Below are 20,610 nucleotides of genomic sequence, written 5' to 3'. Positions count from 1 at the left end.
GGGTTAAGGGTCCTTGCACACGATCGTATGCCCTCCAACATATACAGTCCATGAGCGGGCCATATGTCCCAGAGCGGCATTGATTACACTGATGCTGTGGAGGTCGGGTTGCCCGCGGGACTATTGTCCTGCAGGCGGCCCGACGTGCACAGCATCATTGTAATCTATGATGCTGCGTGCTCCCTATCAATGCCGCTCCAGGACATATGGCCCACTCACGGACCATATATCTCAGAGGGCATATGGTTGTGTGCAAGGGCCCCAAGGATGAGATACATTTATCAAACAACCTGTGACATTTGATAAATGTGGTATAAAGTACTCCGACACAGACTAAAGCAAAACTGACTGTATATTTTCCCCTCATGATAAATCCCCCCTTAAGCATAAAATAAAGGGAAGAATAACAATAACAGAAAACTACACAATAAAACAGTTGAAATACAAAATCAAATATGCTGAAAAATTAATTGCCACAAAAAAAATCTAACATTCATTTGGTAACTGTCTGAAAATGTTGAACCACAGACTCCTGATCCTAGAGTTATCACAGGAACAAATATGAATGTATTTCAATGGACTCTATCTGCACATTTGGCTGACTCCTGAATGCAGCCCTGGATACAAACAGGATCTGCAATGAGGAAGTGGCGCACGAAGAGCACCATTACGTTCTGCACTTACCGTAATTTGTTTTCCACAGTGAAAGTGAAGAATGGTTAATTATTTCTACAGTAATAAAATTTGATGGCAACGTTGTAGCCCTTAATATGTTAGTGATTTGTCAGAGATCATGGGTCAGAAATAGTGTGTGGCTCTTGTGCTGGATCTAAAGTCCAGAAAGGTTTACTGGAGCATCAACGCACAAAAATGAACTAGTGTGGAGATCAGTATTGTAAATTTTTACACTGAAGAGTAATTTAAAAAAATTGAAGATTAAATATTTAACACCAAATATGTACTAATGGTGTTCAGGAGGAGTGATGTAATGCACATTGTGAATATACTGGTTGTTAAATACTGATCAGGTATTCATCTAAGCGTCACCATTTTTATTCCTATATTTTCTTATTACAATATAATTATTTTATTCTGGCATCTCATCAGCCAGTGATTTACAGATGTGCATTAGAAAAATCCACAATATTTGATAACTCAGATCTCATTGGTGTCATATTAAAAGGATTTTATTAAGCAGTTAGCCTTATGCACACCCCCTGTCAAATTACCATATTTTTTGTTCTTTAAGGGCTCTTTCACCACTGCGTTATTGTCTTCAGGCATAGAGTTCCGTCGTCGGGGCTCTATGCCGGAAGAATCCTGATCAGGATTATCCTAATGCATTCTGAATGGAGTGAAATCTGTTAAGGATGCATCAGGATGTCTTCAGTTCCGGAACGGAACGTTTTTTGGACGGAGAAAATACCGCAGCATGCTGCGCTTTTTGCTCCGGCCAAAAAAACTGAAGACTTGCCGCAAGACCGGATCCGGAATGAATGCCCATTGAAAGGCATTGAGCCACCCTTAAGCTAAACGTCGTTTCGGCGCATTGCCAGATCAGACGTTTAGCTTTTTTAGAGTGGTTACCATGGCTGCCGGGACGCTAAAGTCCTGGCAGCCATGGTAAAGTGTAGCGGGGAGCGGGGGAGCAGCATACTTACCATCCGTGCGGCTCCAAGGGCGCTCCAGAGTGACGTCAGGGCGCCCCAGGCGCATGGATGACGTGACGCATGGCACATCATCCATGCGCATGGGGCGCCCTGACGTCACTCTGGAGCGCCCCGGGAGCCGCACAGATGGTAAGTATACCGCTCCCCCGCTCCTACTATGGCAACCAGGACTTTAATAGCGTCCTGGGTGCCATAGTAACACTGAAAGCATTTTGAAGACGGATTAATTTTTCTTATTGTAAAGAAATGAATCGCCTCTAAGTAAAGATTTATAATGGCATTCTGCTAATGCTTCATTACTGTTATTTGCTGAAACTATTTTTAGTGGAAAAATTAATCTTGGCAGTTGACATATTTATAAGTTAGCATTTCATTAATATTTTTATCCAATTGTTAAGTCAAGATAAGGAGTGACTGGGCCTGGGAAAGAGTCACGGCCACCTGAGAAGAGTCATGGTTATTCCTGAATTCCTGCTCTCCTGCCCACCTGCTGATGACTGACAGTCTTCTACCTAGTTTTCTCCCTTTTTCTCTAGGAGAGAACTGCCAATCATCAGCAGATGGGTGAGAGAGCAGGAGATTATGTATAACCAGGACTCTTCTCAGGTAGATTTGACTCTTTTCAAAGCCTGTGCTGCAATGATTATGATGCTGGTTCTCAGCAACCACTTACTTTTAGCTCATGAGTGACACATCGCTGAGATCAGCATTTCTGTCACTAATTTATGATGCCCTAAGTGAGGTCGGCATAACGTTGATGACAGGTTCCCTTTAATATAAAGTGAAGCCAGCATGGTAATCAGGAAGCCAGCATAGTAATCAGGAAGCCAGCAAAAAAATATCGATAATAGATGATCAAGAAGATTCATATAGTCTACAGAGAGGTCCATCATGAAATTGGTAATATTTACAGGGAATCTGTCATCAACTGTATGCTGCACGTGCTAATGGCAGAATAAAGTAGAGACAGATGAGCTGATTTCAGTGGTATGTCATTTATAAGTTAAAAGTAAGTGGTTGCCGAGAACCAACATCACAATTAGGGATGAGCGAATCGACTTCGGATGAAACACCCTTAGGCCTCATGCACACGACCGTTGTGTGCATCCGTGGCCGTTGTGCCGTTTTCCGTTTTTTTTCACGGACCCATTGACTTTCAATGGGTCCGTGGAAAAATCGGAAAATGCACCGTTTGGCAGCCGCATCCGTGAGCCGTGTTTCCTGGCCGTGAAAAAAATATGACCTGTCCTGTCCAGTGTGCGCGCGCACCCCCAACCACCCCCCCTCCCTCCCTCTATTGTTTTAATACATTGGGGCCAGTGTGCGCACCCCCCCAACCCCCCCCCCTCCCTCCCTCTATTGTAATAATAGCATTGGGGCCAGTGTGCGCACCCCCCCCCCCCCGATCATCGGTGGCAGCGGAGTAGAAGATTTTCATACTTACCTGGCTGCTGGCTGCTGCGATGTCTGCGTCCGGCCGGGAGCTCCTCCTACTGGTAAGTGACAGCAATGCGCCGCACAGACCTGTCACTTACCAGTAGGAGGAGCTCCCGGCCGGACACAGAGATCGCAGCAGCCAGCAGCCAGGTAAGTATGAATCTTCTACTCCGCTGGCACCGATGATCGGGGGGGGGGGGGGGCACACTGGCCCCAATGCTATTATTACAATAGAGGGAGGGAGGGGGGGGGGGGGTTGGGGTGGCGCGCACACTGGCCCCAATGCTATTATTATAATAGAGGGAGGGAGGGAGGGGGGTGCGCACACTGGCCACCAACGAGTTAACAACAGGGGAGGGGGGGCCCACTGGCCACCAATGAGTTAAAAACAGGCGGGGGGGTCTGCCCCCTGCTGCCTGGCAGCACCTGCCAGGCAGCAGGAGGCAGTCATGTACACAGTTTTTTTGTATATTCTAACCTGAAACGTCTCCATCACCATGGGAACGCCTCTGTGTTAGAATATACTGTCGGAAATGAGTTTCACGATGTAGCTCATATCCGACAGTATATTCTAACATAGAGGCGTTCCCATGGTGATGGGGACGCTACAAGTTAAAATATACCATCGGATTGGAGAAAACTCCAATCCGATGGTATAACAGAACTCCAGACTTTACATTGAAAGTCAATGGGGACGGATCCGTTTGAAATGGCACCATATTGTGTCAACATCAAACGGATCCGTCCCCATTGACTTGCATTGTAATTCAGGACGGATCCGTTTGGCTCCGCACGGCCAGGCGGACACCAAAACGACTTTTTTTTCATGTCCGTGGATCCTCCAAAAATCAAGGAAGACCCACGGACGGAAAAACGGTCACGGATCACGGACCCACGGACCCCGTTTTTGCGGGCCGTGAAAAAAAACTGTCGTGTGCATGAGGCCTTAGTCGATTCGCATAAAACTTTGTTTCAATACTGTACGGAGCGAGTCTAGAGACAACGGGTGTGCCTCGTCATAAATTAGGTGCATCTATGGCAGTCCTTGCGCCTTGTGGAAAAACTATGGCAGCCCCTGGCTGTGTACTTTTCCGAAAATATTAACATTTTTTTTCCAGGAGTAAATGTTAGTATATTTTCCAACCCCTATCCCACCCAACTGCCAAACACAGTGTGAAACTCCCCATGCAACTAAATATTGTGGCATGGCCAGTTAATAAAGGGACTTATGACTTTTTTGACTAAAATAGTCACAGGACACTTAATAAATGAATGTTGGGAAACAAAAATGCCCAAGAAAATGCCACTAAAAATTAACAGGTGTCAAACACACACATGCGTTTTATCTGCCACATTTTAGTGGTAACATGTCTTCTACTAGTTAGAGGACAGGTGATAAATGATTACATAGTTGATACGGTTGAAAAAAGACCTAAGTACATTAAGTTCAACCAAGGGATAGGTGGGGGCGCGAATCCCAGAAGGAAGTGAGAGTCAGATTTTTACACGTTTTCATAAGCATTAATGTTGTTTACTTTTAAGAATCAATTTAAACCCTTTTTAAAACTGTTCCTGCTGTAACCATGTCTTGAGGAAGTCAATTCCACAGTTCTTACAGTAAAGAAGCTTTGACACTTAAGACTGAACTTTTTCTTCTCCAGTCAGAGGAAGTGCCCCCTTGTCTTTTGAGGGCATTTTACATGGAACAGTTATTCACAGAATTTTTTGTATGGCCCATTTATATATTTGTATAGGTTAATCATGTTCCCCCTTAGATGTCTCTTCTCAAGACTAAATACATTCAATTCTTTAAATCTTTCTTCATAACTAACACCCTCCATGCCCCTTTAGTCGCTTTCCTCTGTACTTTTCCCAGCTGCAGTGTGTCCTTTCTATGGACTGTTACCCAGAACTGAACTGCATATTCCAGATGTGGCCGCACCAACGCATTGTAAAGTGGTAATATTACATCCCTGCCCCTCGAGTCCATGCCTCTTTTAATACATGACAATATCCTGGTGGCCTTAGAAGCAGCTGATTAAATAACAGCATACAATGTCAATTTGCCATCTACAAGGACACCCAAATCCTGCTCTACAAGTGACTCTCCCAGTGCTACATCACCTAGGACATATGATGTATAGAGATTATTACTACCAAGATGCATAACTTTACATTTGTCCACATTGAACCTCATTTGCCAAGTTGATGCCCAATCACTCAAAGTGTTCAAGTCAGCTTGTTGTATATGGACATCTTCCATAGACTGTACAGTTCTACATAGCTTAGTATCATCTGCAAAAATAGAAATGGTGCTATTAATCCGGTCCTTGATATCATTAATAAATAAATTCAATAATAAAGGGCCCAGCACTGAACCTTGGGGTACACCACTTATAACCCAGGACCACTCTGAATAGGAATCATTGACCACAACTCTCTGGACACGGTCCTTCAGCCAGTTTTCAATCCAATTGCAGACTATATACTTTCCAAGCCTATAGACCTTACTTTACCTATTAAGCGTCTATGAGGGACAGTATCAAAAGCCTTTGCAAAATCCAGAAACACTACATCCACATCCACCCCTCTGTCCCTCTGTTCAGGCTACTACTCACCTACAAACAAATCAGGTTAGTCTGACAACTTCTGTCCTTGGTAATCCCATGTTAGTTATCACTTATAATATAATTTACAGTCACATACTCCTGTATATAGTCCCTTAACCTCTTCAGGACACATGACGTACCGGTACGTCATGATGCCCTGGTACTTAAGGACACATGACGTACCGGTACGTCATGTGTTGTTCTGATCACTGCCGCCCGGCTGGCAGTGATCGGAACAAGGTGCCTGCACAAATCATTGAGCAGGCACCTAGGCTAAATGCGCGGGGGGGTCCCGTGACCCCCCATGTCGGCGATCGCAACAAACCGCAGGTCAATTCAGACCTGCGGTTTGATGCGCTTTTTGCCGTTTCTGATCCCCGCGGTCCCTGACCGCGGGGATCAGAAACTTTACAATGCCCAGAATATATATGTTATTCCTCCCCCTGCACCCCTGAATGATATTATGTGGGCGGGTGGTGCAGGGGGAGGGTTGCGGGCGGTGCGGGAGGCGGGCGGTGCGGCAGGCGGGATCGCGATCCCCCGCCCGCCTCCCATTGCGTAATCGTTGGTGTACAGTGGGTATACCAGGGTGCCAGCACATTGCTGGCACCCTGGTATAAACGGCTGACATCGTTGATGCGATGTCAGCCGTTTAACCCTTTCCATACAGCGGTCCGTACGGACCGCTGTATGGAAAAGGTTAACAGCGCAGGGAGCTCCCTCCCTCTCCGATCGGGGGGCTGCTGTGCCTTTGCAGCCCCCGATGGGAGAGGGAGAGAGCTCCCAGACAGCCCCCCGACACCCCAGTCCTTACCCTTCCCCCCTCTGCGAAGTTGTGGCAGACGGGGAAGGTTCCCATGGCAACAGGACGCCTGCTCAGGCGTCCTGCTGTCCATGGTGCTGAACAGATCTGTGCTCAAAGCATAGATCTGTTCAGTGTAAGTAAAATACAGTGCAGTACCCTATATAGAGTACAGTACTGTATTATACAGACATCAGACCCACTGGATCTTCAAGAACCAAGTGGGTCTGGGTAAAAAAAAAAGTGAAAAAAAGTGAAAAAAAAGTAAAAATCAAAAAACACATTTATCACTGATTAAAAATGAAAGAAATTAAATTCCCTACACATGTTTGGTATCGCCGCGTCCGTAACGACCTGATCTATAAAACGGTCATGTTACTTTACCCGAACGGTGAACGCCATAAAAATAAAAAATTAAAAACTATGATGAAATAGAAATTTTGCCCACCTTACTTCCCAAAAAAAGGTAATAAAAGTGATAAAAAAAGTCGCATGTACGCCAAAATTGTAACAATCAAACAGTCATCTCATCCCGCAAAAAATGAGACCCTACTTAAGATAATCGCCCAAAAACTGAAAAAAACTATGGCTCTTAGACTATGAAAATACTAAAACATCATTTTTTTTTGTTTCAAAAATGAAATCATTGTGTAAAACTTACATAAATAAAAAAAAAGTATACATATTAGGTATTGCCGCGTCCGTATGGACCGGCTCTATAAAAATATCACATGACCTAACCCCTCAGGTGACCACCGTAAAAAAATAAAAATAAAAACGGTGTAAAAAAAGCAATTTTTTGTCATCTTACATCACAAAAAGTGCAATAGCAAGCGATCAAAAAATCATATGCACCCCAAAATAGTGCCAATCAAACCGTCATCTCATCCCGCAAAAAATGAGACCCTACTCAAGATAATCGCCCAAAAACTGAAACAACTATGGCTCTTAGACTATGTAGACACAAACTTTTTTTGTTTTAAAAATGAAATCATTGTGTAAAACTTACATAAATAAAAAAAATTGTATACATATTATGTATCGCCGCGTCCGTGACAACCTGCTCTATAAAATTACCACATGATCTAACCTGTCAGATGAATGTTGTAAATAACAAAAAAAAAAAAAACTGTGCCAAAAAGGTATTTCTTGTTACCTTGCCGCACAAAAAGTGTAATATAGAGCAACCAAAAATCATATGTACCCTAAACTAGTACCAACAAAACTGCCACCCTATCCCGTAGTTTCTAAAATGGGGTCACTTTTTTAGAGTTTCTACTCTAGGGGTGCATCAGGGGGGCTTCAAATGGGACATGGTGTCAAAAAAACAGTCCAGCAAAATCTGCCTTCCAAAAACCGTATGGCATTCCTTTCCTTCTGCGCCCTGCCGTGTGCCCGTACAGTGGTTTACGACCACATATGGGGTGTTTCTGTAAACTACAGAATTAGGGCCATGAATAATGAGTTTTGTTTGGCTGTTAACCCTTTCTTTGTAACTGGAAAAAAAATATTAAAATGGAAAATCTGCCAAAAAAGTGAAATTTGGAAATTGTATCTCTATTTTCCATTAAATCTTGTGCAACACCTAAACGGTTAAAAATGTATGTAAAATCAGTTTTGAAAACCTTGAGGGGTGTAGTTTCTTAGATGGGGTAACTTTTATGGAGTTTCTACTCTAGGGGTGCATCAGGGGGGCTTCAAATGGGACATGGTGTGAAAAAACCAGTCCAGCAAAATCTGGCTTCCAAAAACCAAACGGCGCACCTTTCACTCTACGCCCCGCTGTGTGGCCGTACAGTAGTTTACGGCCACATATGGGGTGTTTCTGTAAACGGCAGAGTCAGGGCAATAAAGATACAGTCTTGTTTGGCTGTTAACCCTTGCTTTGTTAGTGGAAAAAATGGGTTAAAATGGAAAATAAGGCAAAAAAATGAAATTTTCAAATTTCATCCCCATTTGCCAATAACTCTTGTGCAACACCTAAAGGGTTAACGACGTATGTAAAATCAGTTTTGAATACCTTGAGGGGTGTAGTTTCTTAGATGGGGTCACTTTTAGGGAGTTTCTACTCTAGGGGTGCATCAGGGGGCTTCAAATGGGACATGGTGTAAATAAACCAGTCCATAAAAATCAGCCTTTCAAAAACCAAACGGCGCACCTTTCACTCTACGCCCCGCTGTGTGGCCGTACAGTAGTTTACGGCCACATATTGGGTGTTTCTGTAAACGGCAGAGTCAGGGCAATAAAGATACAGTCTTGTTTGGCTGTTAACCCTTGCTTTGTTAGTGGAAAAAATGGGTGAAAATGGAAAAATAGACAAAAAAATGAAATTCTCAAATTTCATCCCCATTTGCCAATAACTCTTGTGCAACACCTAAAGGGTTAACGACGTATGTAAAATCAGTTTTGAATACCTTGAGGGGTGTAGTTTCTTAGATGGGGTCATTTTTGGGAGTTTTCTATTATCTAAGCCTCACAATATGACTTCAAACCTGAACTGGTCCATAAAAAGTGGGATTTTGAAGATTTCTGAAAATTTTCAAAATTTGCTTCTAAACTTCTAAGCCTTGTAACATCCCCAAAAAATAAAATATCATTCCCAAAATGCTACAAACATGAAGTAGACATATGGGGAATGTAAAATCATCACAATTTTTGGGGGTATTACTATGTATTACAGAAGTAGAGAAACTGAAACTTTGAAATTTGCAAATTTTTTAGATTTTTTGGTAAATTAGGTATTATTTTGTGCAAAAAAAATAATTTTTTTGACTTCATTTTACCAGTGTCATGAAGTACAATATGTGACGAAAAAACAATCTCAGAACGGCCTGGATAAGTCAAAGCGTTTTAAAGTTATCAGCACTTAAAGTGACGCTGGTCAGATTTGCAAAAAATGGCCTGGTCCTAAGGTGTAAAAAGGCTGTGTCCCTAAGGGGTTAAGTGTCCTTCAAACATTTTTCCCACATCCTTTTTTGAATATGGGCACCACAATTGCCTTACGCCAATCACTTGGCACTGTACCAGTACCTAAAGAATCTTAAAAAAGTATAAACAGGGGCACAGCAATGACTGAACTGAGCTCTTTAAGCACTCTTGGGTGTACTCCATCTGGACCCGGAGCCTTGTTCACATTTACCTTATTTAACTTGTCTTGGACCATATCTACAGTTAGTACATCCAGTAATATACTCAATTGGCTAACAGATATCAGCTCCTTTCTCTTCTTTTGTATATACAGAGCTAAAAAAAAAAAAAAAAACAACCACACACACATTTGGTAACTCTGCCTTTATTGCCTTTATCTTCAGTGACTACACCCCCTTTACCATTAGGAGACCTAGCTGCTCGGACCTTGGTTTTTTACGTTTAAAGAATTTTTGGGATTTGTTTTGCTCTCTTTTGCCACCTGCTGTTCATTATTTAGTATTTTTGCTAATTTTATCTCCTTTTTACAGATTTTATTAGGCCCTTTGTAATTTTCAAACGCTACAGCTGACCCCTCAGATTTGTATTTTTAAATGCCCTTTTTACAGTAGCTATAAGCCATGGGGGTTTAATTCTAGCTGTTTATACTTGTTACCTAAAAGGAATAATTTTTTACTGCACTTACTCAATGTGCATTTCAAGTTGTTGTTTTGCGGTCCGTATGGTTTCTGTATGTGATCTTTTTTGCGGATCAGAAACGGAAACAGTAACTTATTAATCACCAAACACATGAGCAATATGAGCTGGGCATAGTATTTCTACACTATGGATCCGCAGAATACGGATGAAATATGGCTGTGTTCCGCGTGCGTTCTGTATTTTTTGCGGACCCATTGATTTGAATGGGGCCTTGGACCGTGATTTGCGGACAATAATAGAACATGCACTACTTTTTTGTGGAACGAAAATACGGAAATGGAATGCACATTGGGTACCTTCCATTGTTTTTGCAGACCCATTGAAGTGAATGGTTCCGCAAAAAAAAAAAAAGGAACAGAAGTGGAAAGAAAAGACGTTTAAGTGCATGAGCCTTTATTATGTGACAGTAGCTGCTCCCAATCTATGCCCTGAAATGCTGCCCTCAACCCAGGGAAATTAGCCTTTTTTTTATTCAGTATCTTTGCTCTGCCTGACAGAGTTTGCTTCTTATAGTTTAGGGGGAATATAATTATATTGTGGTCACTATTACCTAGTGTTTCTTGAACAGTAACATTTCCAGCAAGCTCTGCATCATTAGAAATTACTAGATCCAGCAGAGCATCGCCCCTAGTGGGTGCTTCTACAAACAGGCCCACAAAGTGGTCCCGCAGAAAGTTGAGGAATCTTCTCCCCTTTGCGGTTGAGGCAGAATCATGACCCCAGTCAATGTCTGGGAAGTTAAAATCTCCCATTATGACTACTGTACCAGCTAGTTCAGCCCTCTCCATTTGGTTATACAGTTGCGTTTCTATATCCTCTGTGATGTTAGGGGGTCTATAGATCACACCAAGTATAATTTTTTCAGGGTTTATATCCCTTTGAACTTCCACCCTTAAGGTTTCCACATCCTCACCCACAATTGCCTCTTTCACACTTGTCTTCAGATCACTCCTCACATACAGGCCTCATGCACACGAACGTTGTTTCTTTTATTGTCCGTACCGTTTTTTTTGCGGATAGGATGTGGACCCATTTATTTCAATGGGTCAGCAAAAAATGCAGACAGCACACCGTGTGCTGTCCGCATCAGTATGTCCGTTCCGTAGCTCTGCAAAATAAATAGTGCATGTCCTATTTTTTTCTAGTTTGCGTAAGTGTTTTGCAGACCGCAAAACACTTACGGTCGTGTGCATGTAGCCACAGCCACGCGCCACCTCCTTTTCTATTTACCCTCAATATTTACAGCCCAGTCATGCGAAGAATCCTACCATGTCTTAGCCACACCAACTAAATCTAGGTGTTCTTCTAGTACCATAGTCTCCAGCTCCCCCATTTTGAATGAGAGCCCAACTTCTGAGACCTCAATTAATCCATGTTTAGGGCCTGCTTAACACAAGTCTAAATGGTCAAGAACAGATCATTGGTTGTCTACAAGCATCTAGAGCAGGTCTGTCCACATCTTTCAGTTTTAGAGGTACGTTCAGCTATCTTCAGACCAGAAAAGATCTCAGCGAATAGGTACGCCCTGGAATTCATGCCAGAATAGAAGATATTTATAGGACACTTCACCCGTCCTAAATCTGCCTCCTCATCATGTTAACTGATCCAAATGGGAAGCAGAACACAAACATATAGCCAATGCTATGTGAAGTCAACATTCGGCCCATCGCCTGACGTTTTGTCTTAGGATGAGTGTATTGATTCAAACTAGTGTTTAAAATGCTACTCTGAGAGCAGTCCTCACAGATAAAACAGGCAGCCAGCCCAAGATTGTGTGTGCATGCAAAGATAAAATCCAACGTGTATTCTGCTGCAGAGACTCTCCATTTTCTGTTGCAGTTTTTCATGGTGAATGTTCCGATTTGGCCCCATTGAATGGAGCTAAATAGCAAGCCAACACCCGCCATAGCTTCCACAGTATCCAGTCCTCACACCAAGAAAGGCCATGGTTGCAGATATAAACCACCGCCGCATGAAGTGCGGATCACCCTCCCACTGAAAGCAATGGAAAGCAGATTCAGCACTGCTGCTGGCCACCCTTTTGGCGTGCAATCTGCCAGCAAAAAACGCTGTGTGAATAGGGCCCAACTCAGTATGTGTGTGTGTGTATTAAACTGCCCTGTCTAAAGATTGTAAATCGCTTTCCCCATAACAGTGATTTGGTGCTGGACAAAAGAGTAAATTAAGTCAGATTTACTTGAGTCTACATTGACATAATTTTCACCAAATTTAGTAAATGTCGTGTAATTTCGAAAATTTGTCTCATCTTTAAACCTAACACTTGTCTAGAAAAAGGTGCTAGTTTTCCTATTCTACCCTGCTACTGGAGTGACATTGGAACTTTTTTTGGCAACTTTTTTTTTTTTTTTTTTTTTTAAAGCCTCAATGATAAATCTGGAATGAAAGTCATTAAAGGGGTTGGCCAATCCTAAGGGAGGCTCGCCCCCCCCCCCCCCACTGGATGTTTTCATCAGTGCACAGGGAGAAGAAGCAGCGGCGGTGCGGGGACCAGGAGCAGGCCCGTGGAGCCGGTTAAGTACTGTATATTCAGCAAGGGGGGGCCCAAAATATGGGGGAATATTGTATAGGATTGGATAACCCCTTTAACACTAACCGCACCTACTTTCCCAACCAGATTTCAAAACTGGAGTGAGTGGTGTAAGGGCTGTTTCACACGAGTGGATGCCGTGCGTGACGTCCGCTCCGTGAATGACAGCCAAGACTCGATGCGGACAGCAGAAGCACGGAGCATTAACATGATTGATAATGGTTCGTGCCTCTCTGATCTCTTTACTACAAAATCACAGTGAGATAAAGGTGTCACTGTGATTTTGCAGTAAAGAGGTCACAGAGAGGCACGAAGCATTATCAATCGTGTTAATGCTCCGTGCTTCTGCTGTCCGCATCGAGTCTTGGTTGTCATTCACGCAGCGGATGTCATACACGGCATTCGCTCGTGTGAAACAGCCCTAAGAATGCAAAAAGTTGCCCCCACCCCCCATAGTGTATATCTGTCGACAGAGAAGGCAACACACCATGGACTCTAAACCACTGCCGATATAACCAATTATACTTGTAGTGGAAGGGAAAGAAACAGCACACCAACATATAATGCAGTGAGTCACTAGAGAAATGCTTTATGCCAAAAGTTCATTTGCAAAGTACAAACTGGGACTACAAAACAGAAAGGTTTATATTTCGCTCCAGAGTTGATCCGCTGATCTGCAATAATCACTAATAATGAAGATGGCTTCCAGCGGGATATTTTTGATGTAACAGTTGTCACCTTGTGGTCCAGAGTTCACTGGTCCTAAAGATTTGAATTTTCTTATCTTAACTTATGTGACTGGTTTATTTGTGAATTCAGTCATCCATAAAGTACTGAATTTATGGAGAAGTCTTTAGCTCCATGTTATGGCTCATCCATTTTACAATTTTTCCTGAATGTTTACTGGAACTTTATTCCTTGCGCCAACGGCAAATCTTTGCTGTAGTTGATTGTGCTGGAAGTAAGATGGGTAAAATTTAGGGAATGCACTCATGTATGTACAGTACAATGATTTATAAAGTTTGGCAGAAATACCCCCTTTCTAATGCTCCTACCCCTACAAAGGGTACACACACACCTCCTATGATACCAAGTACAACTGTCCTTGTGCTTCCCATTCTCCCCTATGTGTTCTTGTTTTTTTTACATTAAGCTATGCTGACATCTATTAGAATATAATCCCCTTACCACGTAGATCTTCGCATATAATGTTTCCAGGAATCGCTACCAGACTCTCTACCGCCTCCAGTGTGTTTTTCACCACCTGAGAATGAAAATAAGAAGAGATAGAGTACATAGGCTAACATACAGAAATGTGCATTAATCTATTTACCCTTTGTAGGAAGGCGCAAGAGACTGTTGTTGATGGAAGATATGAGTCACCGAGGTTCCTGGCCTCGGTGGAGTAAGAGACAGTTTTCATGTGTCAGCAACAGTTGCTGTTTGACACCTTGCTATTTAGTATAGCTGTAATAGCTGATCCAGGACAGCTCCAACTGGGAGTAGTCACAGTGCTGGATGGGTGACTACTTTCCACGTTACAGGCCAAGTCTTGACTGGACTGGCCTATATAAAAAAAAACAGCCAGCAGTGTCAGCTGGTGGTAATTACCTCTCTCTCTCTTACAGGAGAGGCCTGAGTTTGGGAGGTCTGCTCTGTCCTGAGCAATGCCGATCGGGTGTGAACTAACACCTAGGATAACAGGTGACTCTTTTGCTGTATGAGCTGTATAGGTGTGAACGAACACCAAAACTGCAAATGGAATGTCGTACTGTTTTGTTGCCATAAGTGTAAATAAAACAGTGACTATTTGAGTTACAAACTGGTCTTTGCCTCTATACTGCGTCCACTTGTCCTGTCTACCACAGTGAATCCCCACACCTTCCAGTACAGCAATAGGACTGTGCAGAATATGAGGGCTGTCTTCAGAGCAGTATGTGTTGTGTGTGTGTCTTTGCGCACATGGGCGCTTTGAAACATGTTGTCACAATACAAACAATGGGAAATGAAACTCAATTTTTAAGTAGCTGCAATAGAGCAGTGCCACCCAGTGGACAGATTCTATGTTCAAAATTCACGCTGTACATTTTTCATCACTGTAAGGGCTCATTCATACGACCGTATCAAGGAGTCCGCATCCGTTCCGCAATTTTGTGGCTTGGATGTGGATCAATTCATAAAAAAAAAAAATAGAGAGCAATTGCGGACAAGAATAGGCATTTCTATAAAAGGGGCGATCTGCTCTGTTCCGCAAATTGTGGAACGCACATGGGCGGCATCCGTGTTTTGCGGATCCGTAATTTGCAGACTGCAAAACATGGCGCGGTCGTGTGAACACGCCCTAAGGCCTATTCAGACCAAGTTAAAAAAAAAAAAAAAAAAAATAAAATTATGTATACTTGGCCACAGTGGGAAAAAAAAATATAACATAGTATGCCAACAGTTGGACACTACAAATATACTTTTTATCATTTGTCATCATTAATTTATCATATTTAATGTCTTGTATTTTAATATAGTATGTAAATAATTATTGTATAAAGCACTGTAGTAATGTAAGAAAATAGCAAAGTGTAAAATAAAATAGAATGCTTTGACATATTTGTCCCATAGAAAAAAAAGGGGGATACTTAAAGCATATAGATTACCTAGGTTAAGGTTTTCGGATGCATATTGACTTTAAAAAGGCTATGTACACCTTTGGGGGCAATTTTTTTTTATTATTGCATTGCTAATTTTGAGCTAAAAATCATTTTTTAAATTGGTCTTTATTACAAATATGGAGTTCTTTTCCATACATGACTGAGATGGTCTAATAGAGTTATCTGAATTCAGCCAGCTAATCTGAGGACTCCTTATCTCTGACATTATCAACACTCATTATAGCTCAGTTCTTATCTTATTGATTAAGAATGTGGCTTAAATAAGTGTTTATGACCTCTTAGTAATTTAGAGATAATGGTTAGTAGACGACTGGCACAATGTAAAAGTAAAAAGTACAATTCACACAGCAAGACAATTAACCTTCTGTGACAGAACAGCTCAATATTTTTGAAAGACCAATTGAAAAAATGATTTTTATCCCAAAATGAGTAAAATGCAATGAAAAAAAATTGCCTCCGAAGGTGTACATAGCCTTTAAGTTTTTAGGACAATTTTAAGTTTGCAGAATTAAGATATTTTATACCAAAGGCTCCGCCAATCTCCGCTCCGCTAGTTGGAATATTGACGTTCACCACACCACAGTCAGATCCTTTGGGACTTTAAGAAAAACATTGTATTAAATTAAATATATACATAGGCAGTATGTGATCAATGCTGTACATCACAAGGAAAACTTTTAAAACAAGAAAAACTATCCTGCACAATTGTTAGCAATTTAAAAAAAGACTGAACAGGGTCAATAATATTCATGCGTTATTTATAGAAATAAAAAAGTACCCAAGCCAGCGGAAAATTCTTCCCAGGTCTTTGGTAAAGATGCTACTTGAAAGTCCCTGCTTCACCTCATTATTCCATGCAAAGGCTTCCTCCTCAGTCTGCCAGAGATAAAATATGTTCCTTCATTACTGTTAGCCTTATGACACAACACAATAGTATTTTACGGTTCTGTTTTTAGAAGATAAAATAAAAAATCATGTCCAAGTTTCTTCTTTTTGATGTATTTAAAAGGGGTTTTCCCCGAGACCAGAATCTTTTTTTCATATGGCCAGGGGAAAAATAAATAAAAAAATCATCACCTGCTCTGGTTCTGAGCTCTAGTGGACTGGAAGTGTTACAGGCCGTCCGTCACAGGCTACTGCTGCCAGCCAAACAATTGCCTCAGCAGTAACGTGCAGGCACGTCACATCACACTTCCAATCCAGCGGGGACTCAGAGCACCAGTGACCTGGTGAGTTTATTTTTATTTTTTTTGCACCCTGCTTGGCCATATGCATAAGAGGAACCTGGCTTCTGAGAACCCCTTTGGCTATTGAGCTAAACCCAAAGGTTTATAATCAATTCAGAAAGAAATGTTATGTGTAAGCTACTCTAAGCATATATCAGACTCTAGGAATGATGCTTAAAGGGGTATTCCCATCTGAGACAATAGGGTCATATTGCTAGGATATGTCCCCATCGTCTAATAGGCGCAGGTCCCACGGAGCGGGAAGGTGGTGGCTGGAGGATCCCGGGTTTCCTTGGGTCCAGCCACCACCAAGCTCTCTCCCCATAGAAGTGAATGGGAGCGCACAGAGCTTGTGTGGCCAATGCTCCTATTCATTTCTATGGGGCCGACGGAAACAGCCGGCGGCCCCAAAGAAATGAATGTAGGGGGGCTGCGCACGCACAGTGCACCCTCCGCCACTTTCAGGGCTCCGTTCTAGGTGTTGGTCCCAGAGGTGGGTCTCACACACATCAGATAATGGGGGCATATCCTAGCAATATGTTCCCATTGTCCGAGATGTGAAAACCCCTTTAAGTTAACCACACGCACCAGTATCTCCATCATCATGGGCGTCTGTGAATACAGTATCTATGTAGCCCATAAACTTACAAACCATGTATCAGGAAATGACCCACACTTATTAATGGTGTATGATGGACTGAAGAATTCTGTGAGCACAGTTTCCTAAAATTTATTAAAAGGCACATATTGATAAATGGGGGCGTTCTGAATGGGGTATTTTTACAGATCTCCATTTGCACCGCTATCTTGCTCAGTTTTTGACAAATTAATTTAAAAACTATGCTTACTTGCACAGTATACTTACCTTTTCAATTCAGGAGCGAGAAGACATAAGACAAATGCTGCACACTTTTAAAAAAAAAAAAACACTACACTTTTTGACTTGTGTAATTTCTGCCAACATCAGGCACTAAAACTAAAAACTAAAATGTGGGCCAATGTGTCCCTTGATTATATAATTATTAAAATGTGAATTCCATAGAAAAGTTCTTTAAGTAAAAAACAGTCTGAGCAATGAATATAACCCCATATCCCATCACTCTATGTAACAGACATGACTATTCTATAGTCTATTCCCAAATCCCAAATCTTATAAAAAGAAAAATATAAAATGTACCTTAAATTTGATGATGTAAAGTATTGGAGCAAATGTTTCTTTATGAACAATGGGGGAATCGTGAGCAAGGCCAGTCATGATTGTTGGTTCCACAAAATTCCCTGGACGATCAATGACCTTCAAAAGAGATATATCGTGACCCAAACTGATTTCATACTTTGATGCGCTCTCTGTTTGCTTACACTTACCTTACCACCACAAACAACTCTGCCGCCTTCACATTTGGCTTGTTCAACGGCGGACAGAAACATTTCCACTGCTTGCTTTGTGTGTAAAGGTCCACATAGGGTGTCGGCTGTAGAAAAAGAGGAAAGCAATGTTGTGAGTTCTATTTCTGCTGCCAGAGGGAGAGTGACTTGTACAGATGGCCGAGAAGAGGCAGCAGCAAGGCCGGTGTCAACACTCGGCATACCCGGGCAATTGCTGGGGCCCAAAGCACAGCTGCCAGAGGCCAGAAGCAATGAGTGCTTCATCAATACAGATGGAAGCTCTCATTGCTGGAGCGCTGGGAGCTGCGGTCCTGTCACTCACTGCTCAGCTCCCCGCGCTCTTCCACCTTCTTCAGGCCAGCCATGCTCTGAATGGTGAAGCAGGAAGACTTCTCCCTGCTCTACCATTCAGCCTGCAGGCACGGATCGCACTGCCGGCCGGTGTGGGCAGGGCCTGTAGCCCGGTAATCTGCATAAGCTCTGCCCACACAGTTTTGCAGAGCAATCTGTGCCTGCAGGGAAGAGAGGACTGTGAGCTTCAGGAATGGGACAAGGTGAGTAGTTACTGTGTTTTTTTGTTTTTAATACAGAGGACTTTATTACTAAGGAGGGGGCATAGAGGACTTCATTACTATGAACGGGGCACAGAGGACTTTATTACTATGGAGGGGCATTTCTACTATGAGAGGGGAAAAATGGGGATTATTACTGTGAAGGGGGCACAAGGGGGATTATTACTGTGAAGGGAGCACAGATAGGGCATGACAACTGTGAAAGGGGCACAGAGAGCATAACTACTGTGAGAGGGCACAATGTGGGCATAACTACTGTGAGAGGGCACACATCTGTACAAAACTACTAGGAAGGTTGTACAATGAGGGCAATACTACTGTGAGGGGGTACAATTTTTTTTTTTTTTTAAGTATTGGAGGGGGGTGCCAGAGAAAGGACCTGCCCTGGGTGCCAAACACCATAGGCACGTCACTAAAGCAGGGAACTATTTGCTCCCAGCTCCACCATTGAGCTGCCAGTGCTCCACAGCAGCAGCACGATGTCCTCACACATTGTCCTGCTGATCTGTGTAGGAGGTGGAGCGGGGCAGGCTGGGAATCAGCCTCTGCTCCTCCTACAAAGCAGCGAGATGTGTCACAGTATCCTGCTGCTGCTGATGGGGAGCGCAGATCATGGGAGGAGCCAGGTGATTGAGGCGAGGAGTATTTATTCATTATTATTTTGTTCCCCCACTTCCTGTGAAGGGGGCAAATCTGGGCATAACAGCTGTAAAGGGGGCACTGGGCACATATCTTGGCATATGTCCTGTGAAGGGGGGCACATATCTTGGCATATGTCCTGTGGAGGGGGCACATATCTTGGCATATGTCCTGTGGAGGAAGCATATCTTAGCATATGTACTGTGAGGGGGCACATATCTTGGCATATCTACTGTGAGGGGGCACATATCTGTGAGTAGACCTGAGGGTCTAATACACTAGGTAGAAAATAAAAGTATGCACATAAGGACTGATTCACATATGTCCGCTCTGTAGCATGCTCTGTGTAAGGTATTTAATCTATAATACATGCAGTTTCATTGCTGTAAGCGCCGTGCAAAATTCCACAAGGGGGCCCACTGAGACTTTATCGCCCAAGGGCCCACATGAACCTGGAGCCGGCACTGGGCAGCAGTATAGTGCTGAAATTCACAGGAACAATCAGGGCTGGGGAGTCGGAAAAAAAGGTACCGGTTCAACTTTCTTAGAAATGCTTCAATAAAATATTTATGTTCCATCAATCTAAGGCTCTTATTTTATTGCCAGAGATGTTCCCCCAGTGGTCACTGCTTTTCCACCAACAGACAGTAGTAGAGAGGTTAATCGCATACACTTAACCCACTCAGATGCCATGCTCAAATGTGACCCCAAGCATCTGGGAGGTTTAAGACCAGGAGAGCACGATCCCGACCATGTACCAGCTCCCCACTGCGAGGTTCAGGGGAGCCGGATGTAGTGTGCGTCAGCCTCTGTACTCAGGAGTGGTACATAGTTGCTGCACATCAGTTCCTATGGAGAGCTTGCCTGTGCAAAAGCATTAAAAGCATCTAATGATTGCTTGTTAAAGACTGCCTGTCCAAAAAAGAAAGTTGCCACCTGGATTTAACTAAGCAAGTAGGTATGAGCCTCCTATTGGATAATTACTGCATGGGCGATTATCTTTCAGCTGGCAATAAGTTATTTAACCCAACTGGTGCAATGAGTTGCTGCTCATTTATTAAACAACCATGTTGCCAACCATGTCAGCAGCAGGCCCTCGCCCACAATTTTTCCGATGCTCAGATCAGCAGCAGGCACTCACCCATAATGTTTTCGAGAGTCAGCTCTGCAGCAGACCCTCACCCCTAATGTTTTAGATGGTCAGCTCAGCAGCAGGCCCTTGCCCACAATTTTTCCGATGCTCAGATCAGCAGCAGGCACTCGCCCATAATGTTTTCGAGAGTCAGCTCTGCAGCAGACCCTCACCCCTAATGTTTTAGATGGTCAGCTCAGCAGCAGGCCCTCGCCCGTAATTTTTTAGAGGGTCACCAGCAGGCCCTTGTCAGTCTCTCTGGTGGCTGGTAACATGGGAATGCACATACAGTAGGACAA

General features: G+C 43.0%; 1 protein-coding gene across 1 annotated transcript in view; it reads right to left on the bottom strand.

Moving 5' to 3' along the window:
* Nucleotides 1-13,257: 13,257 nt before the first annotated feature.
* Nucleotides 13,258-20,610, bottom strand: part of ALDH7A1 (aldehyde dehydrogenase 7 family member A1) — a 66,131-nt gene continuing 58,778 nt past the window's right edge. The window contains exons 13-18 of the mRNA XM_044275865.1: nucleotides 17,948-18,054; nucleotides 17,760-17,876; nucleotides 16,135-16,232; nucleotides 15,881-15,954; nucleotides 13,882-13,957; nucleotides 13,258-13,648 (exon numbers count right to left, since the gene is read on the bottom strand). Coding sequence (XP_044131800.1) covers nucleotides 13,594-13,648; nucleotides 13,882-13,957; nucleotides 15,881-15,954; nucleotides 16,135-16,232; nucleotides 17,760-17,876; nucleotides 17,948-18,054 — 527 coding nt within the window. The 3' untranslated portion in view covers nucleotides 13,258-13,593. The remainder of the gene's footprint in view (nucleotides 13,649-13,881; nucleotides 13,958-15,880; nucleotides 15,955-16,134; nucleotides 16,233-17,759; nucleotides 17,877-17,947; nucleotides 18,055-20,610) is intronic.

This window comes from Bufo gargarizans, chromosome 1 (genome assembly GCF_014858855.1).
Source record: "Bufo gargarizans isolate SCDJY-AF-19 chromosome 1, ASM1485885v1, whole genome shotgun sequence".
Lineage (NCBI taxonomy): Eukaryota > Metazoa > Chordata > Amphibia > Anura > Bufonidae > Bufo > Bufo gargarizans.
Note: the sequence above shows the minus strand (reverse complement) of the source record. Positions and strands in the feature narration are given on the sequence as shown.